The sequence below is a fragment of the Amblyraja radiata genome, chromosome 27, assembly GCF_010909765.2.
Source record: "Amblyraja radiata isolate CabotCenter1 chromosome 27, sAmbRad1.1.pri, whole genome shotgun sequence".
Lineage (NCBI taxonomy): Eukaryota > Metazoa > Chordata > Chondrichthyes > Rajiformes > Rajidae > Amblyraja > Amblyraja radiata.
The window spans coordinates 26400849-26422307 of record NC_045982.1 but is presented as its reverse complement, the minus strand read 5'-3'; the positions used below and the strand labels follow the sequence as shown (position 1 = coordinate 26422307).

The 21459-nt window shown below is 46.3% G+C and overlaps 1 protein-coding gene across 1 annotated transcript in view; it reads right to left on the bottom strand.

Moving 5' to 3' along the window:
- rims3 (regulating synaptic membrane exocytosis 3) overlaps positions 1-20711 on the bottom strand; it is a 60407-nt gene extending 39696 nt beyond the window's left edge. The window contains exons 1-2 of the mRNA XM_033045508.1: positions 20435-20711; positions 356-430 (exon numbers count right to left, since the gene is read on the bottom strand). Coding sequence (XP_032901399.1) covers positions 356-430; positions 20435-20651 — 292 coding nt within the window. The 5' untranslated portion in view covers positions 20652-20711. The remainder of the gene's footprint in view (positions 1-355; positions 431-20434) is intronic.
- Between the last annotated feature and the right edge of the window lie 748 nt (positions 20712-21459).

Below are 21459 nucleotides of genomic sequence, written 5' to 3'. Positions count from 1 at the left end.
TTGACTTTGATACCCCGACAATGGGACAAAGATGGATGTGAGATCTTGCTTTGTACAGTTTGGTTGTGTTTTTCCGACATTTGTTCAAACTGACCACAGTATGGTGCTGGCTGGAAAACATTGATAAATAGTAACGGCTGTCCAATCTGCCATTACATGTGCACCAAGCATTAGTTATTGAATTACTTGTTTGCAGAGGCAGGGCTGGTTGGTTGGATTTTGCCGTATTTATTGTTTGGGTTGCACTGCTCTCTGTAAGCCAGCATCGTACACGTGTCCCGTGAACTAATGGACAGTCCATTAACACCCCCTTGTGACCCCCCCCCCCCCCAGAGTGGCCAAGGCAGCAACTCACCACGGGAGGAGATCATGGGTGCTAGCCAATGTCCTACGACGCCCTGGCACAGGATGGCTGAGATATTCTTGGGAGCTGGAAGAGAGCAAAGAGACAGACAGCCTGTTACTCTGGATCCACGTGAGAGAGAACCACAGCTTCCACACGGCAGAGTGACCCGTTCAATGGAGAGAAGAGCCCGTAACCTGTCCCGCACTCATCAGGCTCCCGAAACTTTCAGACGGCAGGGATTTGTTTGGGAAGAGATCCTCCCCAGCTACATCCGGACCACCCTCAGCTGGAATTATATTTTCCGTTCCACCATCGTCAGTCTCTCCCCACCTAACATTACCTTCACCAAAAGGACTGTAAAGATTCATCCCCCCTTCTCAGCGCTCGAAGGGCAAGAAATGTGCCAATAATTGACACAAGGCACGAGGAATGTAAACAATTACGCACTAGAGGCCAATGGAGGTCCAACAAGCTACTGTAAACATGTCCATGTGAGGAACGACTGCCAGCCCAGACATCAAGACATCCCAAAGCAACATCTGCAGATACTGGAAACCTTGGACTAGAAGGTAGTAGCTTTAAGGAGAGGTTGAACAAACTTAGGTTGTTTTCTCTGGAGCGTCGGAGGCTGAAGAGGGGACCTGATAGAAGTATGTAAAATTATGAGAGGTATAGATAGGGTAGACAGTCAGAACCTTATTCCCAGGATGGAAATGTTAAAGACTGGAGGAGAAAGCTTTAAAGTGAATGGGCAAAGTTTAAGGAGATGTGCGGGGGATTTTCTTTTACACAGACGGTAGTGGGTGCCTGCCAGGGGTGGTGGAGGCAGATTCAAGGCTTTTAGACAGGCACATGGACATGCAAGGAATGGAGGGATATGGATCACGTGCAGGCAGTGATTAGTTTAACTTGGGCACAGACATTGTGGGCCGAAGGGCCTGCTCCTGTGCTGTACTGTTGGTTTTATGTTCTTCTATATGTTTGCTTGATCTATTTTTGTCACGCTGGGTGAAAGCCCCTTCTCCTTGCGAATGCGTCATGCATTTGTGAGGTTAAGAGAGGCTTTTGTGAGAGGGTTGAGTTCTAATGTTGTAATCAGGACATGTATTAATCTTTCTCCATAGTTCCAGAGGGTATTAACTGCTCTGGAGGTAACGCATTTAACTAATGCAGGAACATCTCACCCCAGCATAGTGCCAGGCGTCACATGGGAACCCACAACACCTTTACTGCCAAGAAACACATTTTGTGGGCTCAGTCTTATATTTTTTGTAGCTCTTTGTTGTTAACAGCTGTGTGCCACTGGGGCTCACTACAACACAAGGTGGTTCTCTAAACCATTGTGGACACGTGGGTCCTGTTCATACACAGAATTAATCATTCAACAAAAACATGACAGCGAGAGGCATTAGCATTTCCTCTGAATGTGTAATGTAATGTCCTAATGTGGTGTAAAGAACATTCTAGAAGGTTCAGACTGTTCTAACCACATGCCTATTGTACAGAATAACAAATTAGATCTGACTTTGAATGCCGTTAAGCAGAAAAGGGTGCAGAGGAGATTTACGAGGATGTTGCCAGGGCTCATGGGGCTGAACTACAGGGAGAGGGTGGGATGGCCAGGACTTTATTCCCTGGAGAGCAGGAAAGAGGAAAAATTTAATCGGAACTTGAGGGGTACGTTTTTTCTCTCAAAGGGTGGTGGGTATATGGAATGGGCTGCCAGAGGAGGGAGTTGAGGCAGGCACTATAACAACATTTAAAAGACTCTTGGACAGGTACAAGTACAGGTAAACACAGGCAAATGGGACTAGCTTAGATGGGGCATCTTGGTTGGCATGGCTGAGTTGGGCCCATGGGCCACTTTCCGCACTGCAGTCTGTTTCCACTTTAAGGGGATTTGTGTGTGTGCAAAATGCTGCATAAAGTGAATACTCAGTTCTTTCAACGTTATTAATAATTCAGCGTTTCGCCTAATCCAGCCAGGAAGCAGCAAAATACACAACTTTGTAAAGAAGACCAACACTGCTGCAACGTTTTCTCCAAATGGTTGCATGGGTCCTTCAAGATCATTTTGACCTGTTAATTTAACAATTTTGCTTGTGTTTCTGACCTAGCCATCTCCTCTGTAATCTCATAGGTATTATAGGCACTTCATATTTGCAGTGATTCGTCTTCATTTGTTATTAACTAAGTTCCTCAGCACTCTGTGGCACAGATGCCCGACATTAGGTTGAGAATTGGCAGATGGAGTTTAATCCAAGCAAGTGTGAGGTGTTGCACTTTGGGAGGTTGAACATAAGGAGTACAGTACAGTTGATAGCAAGATCATCAACACCATTGATATACAGAGGGACCTTGGAGTGCAGGTCCATCGCTTCCTGAAAGTGGAAACACAAGAATATAGTGTGGTAAAGAAGGCCTATGGTATGCTTGCCTTCATTGCTCAGGGTGTAGAGTATAAGGGTCAGTAAGTCCTGCAGCTTTTTTAGTCTTTGGTTAGGCTTGATTTGGAGTATTGTGTGCAGATCTGGTCACCCCATTACAGGAAGGAGGTGGAGACTTTGTAGAGGGCGTAGAAGAGTTTTACCAGAATGATGCCTGGATTAGGTGGTATTAGCTGCACGGAGAGGTTGGGCTAATCTGGATTGTTTTCTCTGGAATGCCAGACATTGAATAGAAGTAAATAAAATTATGAGAGGCATCGGTAGATAGACAGTCAGAGCTTTTTTTCCAGGGTGGAAATGTCAAAGACTAGAGGGCACAGCTTGAAGGAGAGAGGGGCAAAGTTTAAAGGAGATGAGCTGAGCAAGTTTTTTACACAGAGACTGGCGGGTGCTTGGAACACACTGCGAGGGGTGGTCGTGGAGACAGATACTATGGTGACATTTAAGAGACTTTCAAAAATGAATGCAGCCCAGACCATCACACAAACCAACGTCCCTTCCATTGACTCCATTTACACCTCACGGTGCCTCAGCATGGCCAGCAACATAATCAAGGATGAGTCTCACCCCGGTCACTCCCTCTTCTTCCCTCTCAGGCAAGAGGTACAGAAATATGAAAATGCACACCTCCAGATTCAGGGACAGTTTCTTCCCAGCTGTTATCAGGCAGCTGAACCATCTTATCAACAACTAGAGAGATGTCCTGAGCTACTATCTACCTCTTTGGTCCTCAGACTATCTTTAATGGGACTTTACTGGACCTTACCTTGCCCTAAATCGTGTATCTGTACACTGTAATCATGCGTAGTCTTTCCGCTGACTGGTTAGCAGGCAACAAAAGCTATTCACTGTGCGTTGGTACATGTGACAATAAACTAAACAGAACTAAAAAGATATGGATGCTGAGAAACAAGACCCAGCTAATGGCTAACTGTGGGCTTCAAGAAACAGAGCTATTGCATGAGAGATCGGAGTCAACAAGACTGGCCACCAGAGGCGTCTGATTATCCAAGAGTTTACCCTCACCATGCGGTGGTGAAGCAGAGGCTCCAAATGGCCAGCTTTGTCTGAAGAAACCTTTAGAGATACTGACGACCAGGTATGGGTATGGTACAGGTAAAGGAGAAAGCAGGTTGCACGACGATTAGAAGATTTTATTTCCTCACTTAATTTGTGCTCTGATTCAAACTGAAGGTTTATAGATCAGTGAAGATGGGTCTCAGACAGGAACGGGGAGAAAGGTGAGAAGCCATTTACTCAGGCTGACAGGGAGGGAAGCAGGCAGTGTGGGAACAGGGGGACTTCTGCTGCTTCTGTTGGTTGTGCTAGATGGGACCCTACTTTAATAGTGAGAGGGTGGCACAGTGGCTCCGGTCTGTACGGAGTTTGCGGGTTCTCCCTGTGACCGCCTGGGCTTTCTCCGGGTGCTCCGGATTTCTCCCACACTCCAAAGACGTACAGGTTTGTTGATTAATCAGCTTTGGTAAAAAGTTGTAAATTGTCCTTCGCTGGTCGGCGCGGACTCGGTGGGCTGAAGGGCCTGTTTTCACGCTGCATCTATAAAATCAACAATCTAAAGATCACAGCCGCAGAGTTACCTCTTTGTCAGACAGGGGCTACAGTCAGAAGAGGGTTAATGTGGTCAGGATGGGGTTATTATAGTCAGGACAGGGTTGCGGCAGTTCAGACAGCGTCAATGGGGTCAGGATGAGGTTACAGTAGGGAGGACGGGGTTAATGAGGTCAGGAAGGGTGAACAAGAACACGTTTACAGCAGTCATTTGCTGTGAAAAGCCTCTCACTCGGACCTGTCACTGCAGGCAATGGTCCATCACACAGACCAGACTCACCACCAGCTACACTTCACCCTGCCTCAGGAAAGCAGGCAACAGAATCAAAGACTCTCCCACCTCAGTCATTCCTTCTCCCTGCTCCTGTCTGGCAGAAGATGCAGAAGCTTGAAAATGCACACCATCGGCCCCAGGAGCAGCTTCTTCCCCTTTGACAACAGTCAGGCTTCTGAGTGGTCCTTCCATTCAGGCTAGGGTACTGTCTGACTCACCTCCACCCCATTGTGGACATTGGACTTTGTCTCTGGAACTGATGCGCTACAATGCTGAGAACTATATTTACTTCGAAGAACCCTGCCAGGACGCATGCGTAACATATCGCTACACGCATTGCAACGAGTCACAGCAGGGGTAAACGACGTTTCCTTAGCGGCAAAATTTGAAAGCCGGGAACAGCAGGTAAGGAGACTCTGCGTTCCTTCCACTTACCTTTTAGGTGGAGACATGGACCGGATCCACGAAGGCTGCGGGAAAGCTGGTGGGGGAGAACCACGGAGTTGCGGGCAGCCGGCAGCAGCAGCAGCAAACGGCACGCTAATCTCCCGTAATGGGAACAGCTGTGCCCGACTTCGCTCCCGCGCCGGCCCCGGCCGGTCGGGAAAGGTAAGCATAAACAGAGTCGTTGACTCCGAGGAGTCCGACTCTGAATAGCCGCGAGCGGCCAGTGCCCGTGCGCACTGGGGGTCGGTTTGAGCGGCTTTAGGAGCAGCCGCGAGCGGCCGGTGCCCGTGCGCACTGGAGCCGGTTGGAGCGGCTGGGAGCGGGGATCAAAGCAGCCGCGAGCGGCCGGTGCCCGTGTGCATGGGGGTCGGTTGGAGCGGCTGCAGGATGGGGCAACAGCAGCCGGGAGTGGCCTATGCCCGAGAGCATAAGAGCCAGTTGGAACGGCTGCTGGAGGAAATACCCCAAAGTGGCAGGCTCCGGGAGATGGAGGCTAGCCACAGTGGGCAGATAGTAAGCCCCACAGCAGTACCTCGTGTAGGGCTGCACAGAGTTTCTCACTCATCAGAGGGAAACACCGAGGGTCAATCCTGGGCTGGCTGCAGAAGCTGGAGCAGGAGCGGCTTCAGGAGCAGCCGTGACGGTCAGTGACCATGTGCATTGGAGCCGGTTGGGTGCCCGAGAGCAGCGGGCCAGTTGGAGCAGGTAAGTGGCAGGCTCCATGAGATGGAGACTAGTCACAGAGGGGCAGCTAGTAAGTCCTACAGCAGTACCTCTTGTAGGGCTGCACAGTGTTCTCCCTCATCAGAGGGGAGTATAGGGGGTCAATTCTGGGCTGCGCTTGAACAGGGGAGCAGAACATACCCCTAGTACACATAGGGTGCAGAAAACCTATTGGAAGACACTTACCATCAGGGAACTGCAAAACCTGAATGTTCCCAGTATCAACCAGTGTAATTGAAAACATGGTAAGACAGGGAATTGAAACGAAAGAAAGTTCTAAGTCCTAACAGCGGGACGGGATCGGCCGCACTATAAACAAAAAGACACTAGATCACCAGGATGCACTGGCCTTATATGCAAACCTGGAACCTCCCAACCTCCAATATTAAAATTTGGAGGCATCTTATCTTAACAGGTAAAGAACTTCACATAGAGGGAAACTCTGGGGCACATTAAGGAACGTCTTAAAAACTACTTCCTGGGAAATGCGCTAACCCTCATCACAGACACCGGCACCTCAACGACCACAGAGGATGCCGAAATAGTAACAAACCTACTAATAGTACCATGGAGGAAGGTGGGTTTGGCTCCTTACGAGGTTGGTGGGAGATAACAGATCTATCTGGATGCATAGAATTATTACCACCGACACTTAAATTTCAGAAGTATAGGGGCATACCTTAGAATTATTTATTGCATTATCCTCCAGTTCAGCATGTACCGAACTGAATGTTCATGCTTACAGGAAAAGAAACAAACTAAGCGCATACTGAACTACAGTGCCCAAATAAAATAGGAGTGATGGAGCACATCCAACACGAATCACAGGAATTCGTGTCCAAAAAATCCTTATCATAATATAGATGGTGGTTGCCACATCATCATAGATTTGACTAATTTGAATACTTTCGTACTTTATATTCATTACTAGATGGGAACCTTTGTTGCAACTAAGGTATTGATCCAATGGTACTACATGGCAAGCATCGTATTAATATATGCTTGCTATATAGTACTCATTGGAGGTGCCCACAGATGTATTTAACACAACAGATCATCTGCGGTTCACCGTTAACACAGTTCACATGGCAGTACTTTGCCGTAAGAAAGGGTACAGCCTTAATGGAGGCTTGCAGGAAACAAAACCATCCATCAGACTGGTAGTAGAATAATTGGCATTAGGGGCTGTGTGCCAGCCACATAAATCGGACCTTTACATAATCAAATTACTGAGCGCAAACATGCGTCACTCATAAATTTCTGGGGGGGGGGGGGGGGGTCAGGCTGACAGACCAATGAAGCAACCAACAGAGGCCACTATGGTACAAAAATGGTGGAAACATAACATTAGGCATTGTTCCAAACCAAACATTAACAGTTACCCGTCTATGGAACCACTTACTGATGGGCCTTAGATTGGGATGCTACTAATTCCATCTCCAGCTGTGGGGGAGATGGAATGCACAGGAGGCATAATTACTAACGTTGGGCATAAATACCTGGGGAAGTGAGTGCATGCCATGGCTTTAAATCGTATTGTTCTGGGTTATATCACCAGTATGTTAGACTACAAATTGACTACACCACCGGGGTAGCATATGTCAACCATATCGGTAGAAACATATCGACATCATGTGACTATCTGGCCAACACTATTTGGGAATAGCGTATCCAGATAGATATTTGGATATCAGCTACCAACTTACCAGGGAAACTGAATTTAGTGGCAGACAACAGGTCACGGTAAGTCTAGAAACACTGTATGGATGTTGGATAAAATATGTATTGCTGGAACAGCACGGTATGGAACACCAGATAACGACCTATTCACATCCATGCTCTTACCAGTTATCAAATTATGTTCTTGGGAGCCAGAACCTGGGGCAGAGGTTCAGATGTATCTTCGCTGCTTGGGGGATCATTTATGCATCCCTCCCTCTGCCTCATCAGTCGGGTATTTAGGAAGAAACTATAGACTCCACGTCTCGTATTTTGATAATACCTGATTGCCCTACTCAACCATGGGTCCTGGTGATATCAACATGGGTTAGAACCATACATCACCATCCATCATAGACCTAACTTACTGGTTCTTCCCGCTACAAGGGGAGTTACCCATGTCACTATTATATATAAACCTATTTATTTTTAGAGTTGAAAGCACCTCTTCTACACCTGGGACTGACGGACCGTATGCGGAATTATTTCAGCGGGTCACAGACAGTCCACCTAAACATCAGTACTTGGTATCAAGAAATGGGAAGTACTGTCATAACAATAATCATCACCCACAGATCTATGAACATCCCGTCTGTTCTGGAATTCCTGGCAAGCCTCCATTACGATGAGAGGCTCAGTCAAAGTGCCATCAACTGCGCCAGAAGTGCTCTGGCAACATACCTGTCGTAGGTACAGAGCGGCATTCTGTTGGGACACACCCTGGTAACCAAACTCTAGAGGGGCATTTTAAAATTAATCCCCAAGAACCAGGTACTCCCAAATTTGTGATGTGAGCATTGTACTGACCATGTTAAGAAACTGGTCTCCAGCTACAGCTCTGTCCCTACAGGAACTGACTATGAAAAACAGTCATGCTGATGGTCCTGGTCACGCCACAAGGGTCCAGTCACTACAGAAAATAAGGTTGGACAACATGATTAATTCATCTGGAATTTAATTTTCACATCAATGTAATAGTCATACAGAACAGACAGGGGTCAGCAGGCCTAAAAAACAGAATTCAGGGCCTACCCTACAGATGGTCGTCTCTGTATTATAACACACTTACTATCATACATGAAGTATACTAAGATCATCAGAGGGAAGAAATGTCACTTTAATCAGCTACTAACAGCCACTCAAAACAGTGACAGTCCAGACCATCTCTAGATGGCTAAAACAAGTCCTAAATAAGGCTGGAGTGGACACTAGTGTTTTAAATCTCACTCCACCAGGGCTGCAGCTACATTGGCAGCTATGAAGTTGGACGTACCAATGGACCAAATCCTCAAGACAGCAGGATGGTCAACGGAAGAAACTTTCCAATGACTTTATAACAAACCAGTCATTGAACCTGGAACATTTGCAGAAAAAACTTTAAGTTCTGTATATAATTTACCCCATAAATAGGGACAATAATTGGTGTTAATATTTTTACCGTTGGGTTTCAATATCGTATTGATGTCTAATGATGTTAACTCTATTCTCCCCAAAATCAAGGCAGATGTGATGCATGGACTCGTTCCATGGCATGAAATCACAGAGCTTTAAAATCTTCACGTAGTCACTCACGTGACTCCGAAGTAAAATAGTAAGATTAAACGAGAACTTACCAGTTTGAAGTTTGATCTTTATTTTATGAGGAGTAACGTTGATGGAATACGTGCCCTCCGCTCCCACCCTTGATCATATCTTGAACTGGTATCTCTTCTCTAATCTTACTATGTTTAGTCATTACAGTTATCTGTGATTTCACACCGCTGCTTTGAAGAATGACACGCATGCGTCCTGGCGGGGTTCTTCACGTATTCCCTCAACGTTACTCCTCATAAAATAAAGATCAAACTTCAAACTGGTAAGTTCTCGTTTAATCTTACTATTCTGCACTCTGTATCTTTCCCTTCACTCTATCTATTGTACTTGAGTTTGACTTGGTTGTATAGATGTATTGTATAGATGTATCTGTTTGGATAAGCAAAACAAAGCTTTCCACTGTGCCTTGGTACAGGTGACAATAATAAACCTCACCCTAACTGGAGAAACCGTAACAAAACTCAACGGCCTTGTTCCTAAAGGTTTCATCACCTGACCCTGCTACCTCTAATCCAACACCTTATTTTGTCACCTATCTATATTTTTATGTCTGTTTATAATTGTATTTTTATAACTGTAAAAATCTGCAAACACAGAAAAGTGAACCAAAGTGACTGAATAAGTGTCTCAACCCAAAACATCACCCATCCTTTTCCTCTAGAGATGCTATCTTCGAGGTGAACCAAAGATTTGTTCAATGTTGATTTTCCTCCCAGCTGCCTGAGTGAACGGTTGTTCTCTGTGAGGTCCAGTGAGGTTGACAGCACTCTCTCTGTCTGCATAAAGCGGCTGAAATTAAATGTTTGGTCAGCAAAATCCGAGCTTCATTCGCAACAAGCCCGTTTTGTTGATCTTTCTGCCAAAATCCTATGAAGAAGCACAAAGTTTGCTGAAAATAGCGCGATCGTTTCCGGTGTTGCAAAGCCTTGCTTTGTGGATTTATTAAAGCACAATCAGAAAGCTTGTTAGAGCAAGTGCTGGGATATTGACAAAGGGATTGTTGGGCTCTGCGGTGAGCTGTGTCGACAGTGCAATAATCCTGAGTGCCATCTGCACAGGTTCGCTGGCTGCAACACTGCTGGGTTTGCACTGCACAAAAGGACCTCACAACCTCCCACCATATGTACAAAGAGAAGGGTCATTTCTCCCTGGGGTCTCAGATCCTCCCAATCCCAGCCCGTGATGATATTGGGAATGTGCTCCTGGAATCTTTCATTGATTGATGGAAAGATGGGAAGATAAGCCTGGAAAGAGGCCCTTTGGCCCATCGAGTCAACGCCAACCATCGATCGATCACCCGTTCACACGTGTCAGATAGGGGTGAAATGTAAAAGAGGCATATAGATGGAAGTGGTGGATGAGGAAAGGGGTGGAATACTATGAGAAATGGGTGTGCATCAAGATGGAGAGAAGGTGGAAGAGAGGGGGTTACTTAAAATTGGAGAATCCATTGTTCATACTATTGGTTTGCAAGCTACCCAAGCAGAATGTAAGGTGCTGTTCCTCCAGTTTGCACGTGGCCTCACTCTGGTGAAGGACTTTGCTTATTCTCCCTTTCTCTTCGGACTTATTCTGTTCTCTTGCTCTGTTCACAATTCCAGTGAGCAGATTCTACGAGGAGCTCCAGCACTGTCTGTGTGGAGTTTGCACGTTCTCCCTGTGACTCGGTGGGTGCTCCAGTTTCGCCCCCAAATCCCAAAGTCGAAAGTTGACTGTTTGCTACACAATTGCGCCCTCCTGTGTGCTTGGGGGAAGAGCCTGGGGCAGTTGGTGGGGATGTGTGAGAATCAACTGGTCCCGGTGATTTTTAGAGGTATACGCTGTGGAAACTGGGCCTTCAGCGCACTGAGGCCACTGCTAATCACCCCGTACACTAGCACAATTCTACACACTAGGAGTAATTTACAATTTGTATCGAAGTCAATTAACCTACAAACCTGCACGTCTGGAGTGTGGGAGGAAACCGGAGCACCCAGAAAAAACACAGGTGGTCACAGGGAGAGCGTACAAAATCTGTACAGACAGCACCCGGAGTGAGGCTCGAACCCAGGGCTCTGGCACTGTAAGGCAGGAACTCTACCACAGCGCCACTGTGCCACCCTTCAGCACTGTGCCGCCAGTGTAAAAAGTGCAGTCGATGGTTGGCATTGACTTGATGGGCCAAAGGGCCTGTTCTCATGCTATATAACTGTGACTTGACCCTGATACTGAGGGAGGTTCTCTGTCCCTGCTACGCCCACTGCTGCATGGATGGTCTCCCCCTGTGCCCTGCCCATCCCTCTGTTTGAAAACAACATTAAGCTTTTTATGTAGCTTCTCAAAAGCAGAAAAGGTCGAAGCTCAGTTGCTGTTGATCGCTGCCTGCACGGAGTTCCTTATTGTTTTCCAAAACCGTTCAGAAAGTCACCATGGCAACAGTGTCTAAGAGGCTGGAGGAGTGCACACTGTAAATCTTTCATTAGTGATCCGGCAAAAGACCATCCGAGCATCAATAAAAAACCTCTCCCGAGCAGAATGAAGAGAAATCTGCCTTCATATCGCCTGCAACTAAACCCAGAGAGATCATTTTTAATCTCATTTGGTTTTTAATAGGATGCAAAATGATTTTCAACATGAGGTCAAAAGGTTGTTCTATAAGATTTAGCAGCAGTAGGTCGAGCAGTAATCGGTCTAGTGGTGGAGTGGTGCAAGGCTCGGGCTAGTGGTGTAGTGGTGCAAGGCTCGGGCTAGTGGTGGAGTGGTGCAAGGCTCGGGCTATTCCACACAGTGTCCTCTTCTATCAACACCAGCCAAACAGCGAATGGCAAGAACACACTAATTGTTTCATGTCTCATTACCAGGGGACTAACATAACCTTAGAAAGGCAGCCTGATCTACAATAAAACAGCACCTCATATTTAAGCTAGGGTAGCTTACACCCCAGCGGTATGAACTTGGACTTCTCTAACTTCAAGTAGCCCTTGCTTTCCCTCTCTCTCTATCCCCTTCCCCTTCCCAGTCCTCCTACCAGTCTTACTGTCTCTGACTACATTTTATCTCTGTACCGCCCATTCCCCTGACATCAGTCTGAAGAAGGGTCTCGACCCGAAACGTCACCCATTCCTTCTCTCCAGAGATGCTGCCTGTCTGGCTGAGTTACTCCAGCATGTTGTGTCTATTTTCGATTTAAACCAGCATCTGCAGTTCTTTCCTACAATAAAACACAAAGTGCGACAGGAACTCAGTGGGTCAGGCAACCATCTGAGGGGGGGAATGTCTGATGATGTTTCGGGTCGGAATTGGGAAAGAGAAACTATTGAAATGAACAAGACAACGCAGACAGGAACATTTTAGCCTTCAATAACATTTAGGTTTAGGTTTCTTATTGTCACTGGTAGAGCTGCTGCCTCACAGCGCCAGAGACCCAGGTTCAATCCTGACCACGGGTTCTGTCTTTCTGGAGTTTGTATGTTCTCCCTGGTAACCACATGGGTTTTCTCTGAGTGCTCCAGTTTCCTCTCACACTCTAAGGACATACAGGTTTGTAGGTTAATTGGCTTCTGTATATTGTTCCCAGTGTGTAGGATAGTGCTGCTAGTGTACAAGATGATCACGGGTGGATCGAAGGCCTGTTCCTGTGTTGTCCTGTTCTATGTTAGAAACAGAAAATGGCAGAAATAGCAGGTCAGACAGCACCTGTGGAAAGCCATGTTTCGGGAACTTGGTGCTGGAGTCATCAATAGTGACATCAGTCTCCATTATTTGTGGAGACTGCGGTACATCTCCATGGATCAGAACGTGACCAAACTGATTATTCAGCCCTTATTTCTTCTGTGAATGCAGGATCTTACTGAAAACAAATTAGAAACAGTCGGCTTCAGAATTGGAAAAAAAAATGTTACTACTTCGGAAAAGACCGTGGCCTCATTGTAAATCGGCGGCAGGTTTTCTTAACCAGTTCCGAACACAAATGTTCTCATTTCGTTTACCCTGGTGCAAAGAAAGATACTGCAAAATGAAGCCGCTGCTGAATGTCGAGAAGAGGAAAAATATTGAAGTGGTTTAATAGGCCCTCTTGGGAAAGGGATTCAGGACTCTCACCAGATAACAAGGTTTGCAGGTTACTGCAGTGATTGCTGCAATATAGGATTTTTTGATCCAAGAAAATATGCTTCCTTTGCTCTCTGCGGCACAAATACTCCCTGTTAAAGCGTTCTCATCTAAAGCAAACAGATTATTGTGGAGCCTTCATGACCATTTTCAGTTTGATTCACAAATGTGACTGCTTGCGTTAGCTGGACTATACATGCTGCAAATTGGATCTCGGAGGTAGAGAAATCCATTCCTGAGAAACGAAGGGATTTATTTATCAAGAATTGGCTGAGCGATACAGCTCTTGCGGCAAAACGAATTCCAGAGATCCACCACCCTCTGAGAGAAGACATTTCTATGCACCTCAGTTTGAAATGACTGGTCCCGTATATAGTAGCAATGTCACCTTGTTCATCTACAGTTCACCTTTATCAATTCTCCTTGTTAAAAGCTCACAGAATTCAGGCCTATTTGTCAAAAATGATTTACTTTTCATAGAACCATGTTGACTAGGTTTGATTATGTTCAACTTTCCAAATGACTAGATTATTTCCTCTTGAATTACAGACACTAGCACCGTGCCAATCATGCAGTAGATGGTAAATGAGTTGACCAATGGTTCCCTGCCTTCTGTCTTCCTCTCCTTTTGGTTGTTTTCCTGTTTTCAGCTTCCCTCCTGGATTTAATGAGTTTATACCTTCCATTTGGAATTTTTGTGTTAGTCATTGAGTTACTCCAGCACTTTGTGTCTGTCTTTGCCCATCTACACCGCTCCCACATGCCCGCGTTTGACCCATATCCCTCTAAACCTTTCCTATCCATGCACCTATCCAAATGTCTTTTAAATGTTGTTATCGTACCTGCATCAATTACCTCCTCTGACAGTTCGTTCCATATGCCTCCACCCTCTGTGAGAAAAAGTTGCCTTGGTTTTCCCTCTCATCTTCATCCTATGTCCTCCAGTTCTTGATTCCCCTACTCTGGGTAAAAAGCTCTGCATCTACCCTATCTATTCCTCTCATGATCATGTACACCTCCATAATATCACTCCTGCATTCCAAGGAAAAGTCCTAACCTGCTGACCCTCTGCCTCTAGCTCAGGCCCTCATAGCTGGCAGAATCCTTGCAAACCTTCTCTGCCCTCTTGCCACCTTAACGACAGGGTGACCGAAACTGAATACAATACTCCAAATGTGGCCTCATTAACATCTTGTAATCCATGATATTTGAAATTAGCCCATCTGTTCTCTGAGAACCATTATTAGTGCCCTACATCAATGCAAACAAATTGATTTAACATACCTGCCATTTCTTTGCTTCATCTTTTTGTCAACAGCCTTGTTCTCCGTTAAGTTACACACTTTCCTTAGTTGCCTTCCTCCTATGTATATATTCCATACTTACACTCACCCATCACCTACACTGGACCTCACACCCTTGCACTGTCCCACACCCACACCCACACTCAGGAATCCCTCACTCAGCCCTCACACTATACCCCACACCCTCACACCCACACACACACACAAACACACACTATCACACACCCACACTCAGGAAACCCTAACACCCACACCCCACCCTCACCTCCTCGAGCACCTTCCCATTCACCCTTGTACACACCCGCACATTCACATTCACTCACATTCACGGTGGTGAATGTGTGGAATTCATTGCCACAGATGACTGTGGTGATAAATATTTTTAAGGCGGAGTTTGACAGATTCTTGATTAGTACGGGTGTCAGGGATCATGGAGCGAAGGCAAGAGAATGGGGTTGAGAGAGAAAGATAGATCAGCATGACTGAATGGCAGAGTAGACAAAATGGGCCAAATGGCCTAACTCTGCTCCTAGAACCTATTAACTTATGAACATCCCCATTGTCATCTCCACCGATAACCACATCTTCACTCTCACCCTCACCACTCTCCTGCATTTTGTCGATCACTGCCACATTCATCTCATTTCCCATCAGTTTTACACTCCAGATGAAGTTCTCCAGATATTGAAACTCAGATTCTGACTCACTTGCCGTTTACGCTCATCAGTGAGATCCCTCGATCCCATTCAAATTTTGTGTTGAATAATATTTGACTGAATCGCTTTTAATTACACCCATGTCATTAAATCCCGAGTCCAATCCTAGTCACATTTATTGAATGCCATTGAACCAAACTCCATCCAATTTTCTCTCCATATGGAATCCCAATGGGTCAATTTAGTATAGTTTACAGGGACAGCATGGAAACAAGCCCTTCCACATACTGAGTCTACCCTGAACGTCGATCACACGTTCGCACTAGTTAGAAACATAGAAAATAGGTGCAGGAGTAGGCCATTCAACCCTTCGAGCCTGCACCGCCATTCAATATGATCATGGCTGATCATCCAACTCAGTATCCCATACCTGCCTTCTCTCCATACCCCCTGATCCCTTTAGCCACAAGGGCCACATCTAACTCCCTCTTAAATATAGCCAATGAACTGGCCTCAACTACCTTCTGTGGCAGATAATTCCACAGATTCACCACTCTCTGTGTAAAAAATGATTTTCTCATCTCTGTCCTAAAAGACTTCCCTCTTATCCTTAAACTAGTTCTCTTTTATCTAACTTTCCCACCCACTCCCCACACACTACGGCCAATTTACAGAGGCCAATTAATCTACAAATCCGCAGGTCTCTAGGTGTGGGAGGAAACCGGAGCACCCGGAGGAAACCCACACGGTCACGGGGAGAACCTGCAAACTCCACACAGACAGCACCCAAGGTGGGAACCGAACCAGGTCTCTGGTGCTGAGAGGCAACAGGTCTACCAGTTGCACCACTGTGCCTGCCATTCCCATCCAATGTTAGATTATAAATAAACATCAAATACTGAACACCTTTGTATTTTCTTATTTACTCACAATATTTGACATCCCTCTTTGCCATTCACTCCCATCACTTGGAATCTCTCCTGCACCAATTTTAGAAATGTAGAAACATGGAAAATAGCTGCAGGAGTAGGCCATTAAATATGATCATGGCTGATCATCCAAAATCAGTTTCCCTTTCCGGCTTTTTCCCTATATCGCTTGAGTCCCTTAGCCCTATGAGCTAAATCTAACTCTTTCTTGAAAACATCCAGTGAATTGGCCTCCACTGCCTTCTGTGGTAGAGAATTCCACAGATTCACAACTCTGGGTTAAATGCACTTCATAAGAAAAACCTTTACAGACAACACTAAACCTTCCAAAAAAAACCATTGTGCAGATGGTGCTTGCATTCCACTTTGCAAGTTGCTTCTCACATTTTGTCAACTAAAGGGTGAAAAAAAACTGCAACAAGAACAGAAAATTCTGGAACTACTCAGCAGTTTTCAGTTAATTTCAGATTTACACCATCTGGAATTTTATTTGTGCTTTTCCAAGATGAACTGCATTTTTTAAAAATAAATCTCTTGAATCTGTTGATTAAATTGTCACTTGAAAAGTTTCTGACACAGTAGGTAGAGAAAAGATGATAAATAATGCAGTGTGGAACACAAACTGCCGGAATAACTCAATAGGTCAGGCAGCATCTCTGGAGAACATGGATAGACGACGTTTCGGATCGGGACCCTTCTTCAGGCATAGTAGTGGGGAGGGGTCAGGACAAAGCCTGGCAAGCGATAGGTGGAGCAAGAGGCCCGAAACGTCACCCATTCCTCCTCTCCAGAGATGCCTGCCTGTCCCGCTGAGTTACTCCAGTATTTTTCTGGAGTATCTTCGGTTTAAACCAGCATCTGCAGTTCCTTCCTACACGAGTAAGTGGAGGCAGGTGGGGTGGGTTTTGATTAGTAGATGGGTGGACAAAAGTTAGAGTTCGAAAGATAAAGAGGTGACACTTGGAGACAAGCTGACAAAAGGGTATTAGATAAGGAGTGATGAGTACCTAAATTCATGTGATCAGAGCAGAATTAGGCCATTCGGCCCATCGAGTCTACTCCACCATTCAATCATGGCTGATCTATCTTTTCCTCTCAACCCCATTCTTGTGCCTTCTCTCCATAACCTTTGACACCCTCTGACTCGGGAGGAGTGAAAAGTAAAGCCAGAGGGCAGGATATTGGTGGAAGATATGGAGGGGGCGGGGTGGCAGGTGGAAGGGTGGACTAGTGTACATGGCACATGTTGGTTGGCGTGGGCAAGTTTGGGTACCTTAAAATCCAAATATGAGCATTGGATGTGTCAAATTTAGGTCTCACTCCCTTTCCCCCCCCTTCCACCCCCCCAATCTATTTCTTGTGTCCCACCCCAACCCCAGTGCACACCCACTACCCCATGCAGGTATTGTTGGCAGGTAAATGCTCAGAAGGTAAATGGTTCCTTCTTTGAGGGAAGACATGATAGAGGAATGTAAAATCATTTGTGGCATAGATCGGGTGGACAGTCACAAACTCTTTTCCAGGGTGGAAAATGTCAAAGACGAGAGGGCATGGCTTTAAGGAGACAGGGGCAAAGTTTAAAGATGTGCTGGGCAAGTTTTTTTACACAGAGAGGAGTAGGTGTCTGGAACATGCTGCCAGGGGTAGTGGTGGAGGCAAGTATGATAGTCGTGTTTAAGAGGCTGCCTGGCACATGGCTATGTAGGGATATGAATCACGTGCAGGCAGATCCGATTAGCATAACTCAGCGAAGATAGACAAAAAAAGCTGGAGTAACTCAGCGGGACAGGCAGCATCTCTGGAGAGAAGGAATATGAGTGACGTTTCGGGTCGAGATCCTTCTTTGGCCAGTTACTCCAGTTTTTGGTGTCTATCTTCGGTTTAAATGAGCATCTGCAGTTCCTTCCTGCACATTTAGTATAACTCAGCATCATGTCCAGCATGGACATTGTGGGCAGAAGGGCCCGTTCCTGTGCTGTACTGTTCTATGCTCTATGATGCATGAAACTTTTATCGGTATTGCAGGTAGGAGCTGACTGCGTTATTTATTGCAGTCTTGCAGGCTAAATTTGTTCTTGGATTAATTCCACAGTAACTGTGTGCGCGGCGCAGCAAAGCTTTCTCCCCCCCTACCTGTAGCCCCACCCCCCCCCCCCCCCCCCCTTCTCAGCTCTCCCGATTTTCAAAGGATGTTTTGTTCAGTGTACAGATTTGAATAGAAACAGAAATCGTGACTCAACTGCTGATTTGCAGCTAATAAGATTGCACAGCCTAATGCAATGTCTTGTCAAGTGAAGGGTGGCTTTGTTGTGCTTCATGTCCTGCTCCCCTGGTGGAGTTGCTGACGGTCTGAGGGCTGCTGGTCATTGGATAATTGATCACCGCAGCAGCACTAGAGACACATGGATTTTTACTTTAGAGATACAGCGTGGAAACAGGTCCTTTGGCCCACCTAGTCCACTCCGACCAGTGACCCCCCCTAAGCTGACACTACCCTACACACACGAGGGACAATTACCAATTTTTACCAAAGCCAATTAACCTACAAAAGCTGCGGGAGGAAAGCGGAGCACCTGGAGAAAACCCACGCGGTCACGGGGAGAACGTACAAACTCCACTACCCCACGCTCCGCATGTGAGCTGTCAGTGACTTGTGTATGAATTTACACAATAAATCCCATTGACAATCAACACTCATCCCATCCACCATCATTTGAAGAATAATCCACGTTTCTGTGGATATCCTCACATTTTCATACCTTCTCCACTCTTTTGGTGTGTCTACCTCCTTTGAAGCTTATTTGCATTTTGTGTCATCGGCAAACTTGGAAACATGGGAGCACCGCCGCCTGCATGTTCCCCTTTCGAGCCACATGCCATCCCGACTTTGGGCTGTGTTGCCGTTCCTTCATCAACACTGGCTTGGTGTCAGAGAAAACCAACCATCGCCTTGAAGAAGCAAAGTTACGATGCAGGGGGAATGCTCGCCCCACCGTGGACATTAAATGGAATCACGGTCAGCGTTAGCCTTATTCGGGAAAATATGTTGTTAATGTAGTCCCTCGTGCTGTAGAGTCATTGATGTTAAATTGGAAACAATCACATTGGCACAGCAAAGGACCCTGGACTGAAGTGTGTGCCAGTGTGGACACAGCTTCAGAGAGGGGCCACACACAAGTTGGGGACACCACACCTCATATTTCACGTGCAGCTTACAACCCGATAGAATGAACGTTGATTTCTCTAATTTCAAGTAACCCCTGCATTCCCTCTCCCCCCCCCCCCTCTCTACCCTCGCTGTCCTGCCAGTTCCACTGTTTGCATCCCTGTAACCCTTTGTTATCAACCTCCTCACCTCTACCAAAGAAACATAGAAAACATAGAACAATAGGTGCAGGAGTCGGCCATTCGGCCCTACGAGCCAGCACCACCATTCAATATGACCATGGCTGATCATCCAAAATCAGTATCCTGTTGCTGCTTTCTCCCCTATCTCTTGATTCCGTTAGTTGAAACAGAATCTGTAATCAGCATCTCCCCATCAGCAGTACAACATGTAGTACACACTGAGTAACATACACAAGGGTTTGATTCTCCACACCCCTGGGAATACACTCAATGGATGACGTACGTTAATACAGCTCGTTTAACTGAAACATATCCTCACTGTCATTCTTATGTCTTCTCTCTCTGTTGGCCTAATAATCAGTGGTCTCAAACATCCATTTCCAGACCTTCACCTCTATAAGGACTATTGCAGTCGAACTGTGTGGAGGAGTTCAGAACCGAGAGTCACTGTGTCCCTAGCTGCTGCCCTCACATTGTTTCCCGGGGGGTTAGGTGTTCTATTCTGCATTCAATACGATACGATAGAACTTTATTTATCCCAGGAGGGAAATTGATCTGCCAGCAGTCATAAAACACAAACTACATGAAACATGAAATTACAGTGACAAGTGGAAAGGATTGGGGATGTACAAAGATTGGAAGGGAGGACTGGGGAATGGGAGGGGAGTCGGTCTACCCCATGACAGAAAGGGGAGGAGTTGTACAGTTTGATGGCCACAGGGAAGAAGGATCTCCTGTGGCGTTCTGTCCTGCATCTTGGTGGAACCAGTCTGCTGCTGAAGGTACTCCTCAGGTTGACCAGTGTGTCATGGAGGGGGTGAGCTGTATTGTCCAGGATGCTCCGTAGTTTGTGGCCTGTGGACCGAAGGCTCTGTTTCCACGCTGTGTGACTCTATGTGACAATAATACACCTTAACCTAATTGTTACAACAGTTTGCAGTCTTGTACACCTTGCCCAACCCTTGCGTAGACATTTAATTTTCAACCTACTGGTCTGGTTGAGCTGAGTCGTGCTCTTGCTCCACTGGGACAACCCAACGATGGCCACCATCTTGGCGCCGAGGCTGGAGCGCCTCTTCCTAATGGCGGTGTCAGTGGCAGGCTCCTGCCCCCCGCTGGTGTTCTTCTCCATGTCGTACATCTCCCCGCTTATACTCGAGCTCCGCAGCACGTTCCGCGCGGCCTTCCCCGTCGCCCCGTTGTACATCTTCGCGGTTGTTCCGTGGTGGTCCAGGCTCCCGGCCGTCTGAGTGCTCCCTCGCACCGTTCACAACTGTGCAAAGAAAAGACAACAGGTCGTGTCAATTTGTGTGGTTTTCACCTCTGTTCCGCAGGTTGGAAATGCTGAGCGCACAGAGGAGGGATGATTACATCTCCTACGTTAGGATGAACAAAGGGCGGGGGAATCACTCTCACACTCTAGAGCCGACACAACAGACCCTCAGATCTACTCCCGAGATCTACGAGTCACATTCAGCAGGGTCAAGCACAAACACTCTCATTTCAGCTCAGTCTCCATTTTCCTAGCCACAGAACGCCGGAAGTCCCATCTATCATTGATTCGATGGTTCCCCATTGCTTGGGACAAGCTCAATAAAGACCGTGCAAAACACAAAGTGCTGGAGGAACTCAGCAGGTCAGGCAACATCTGTGGAGGGAATGGACAGTCAACAATTTGGGTCAGGACTCTTCTTCAGACTGCAGTAGGGTTCCAACCTGAAACGTTGTCTATTCATCTGCTCCACAGATGCTGCCTGACCCACTGAGTTATCTCTTAATGGACCAGGGTGGAAGGAGCTTCACTCTCTATCTAAAGTGCTATCTGTACCCTGCGAACATTTGATGAGACAGGGCAGAAGATGCTCATTTAGCATTAAAATAAATTGTATATATTTACATTAACTACTAAAATGCAAACCGTTTGGATAAAGCACTGATAGACACAAAATGCTGGAGTAACTCAGCGGGTCAGACAGCAACTCTGGAGAAAAGGAATAGGTGACGTTTCAGGTCGA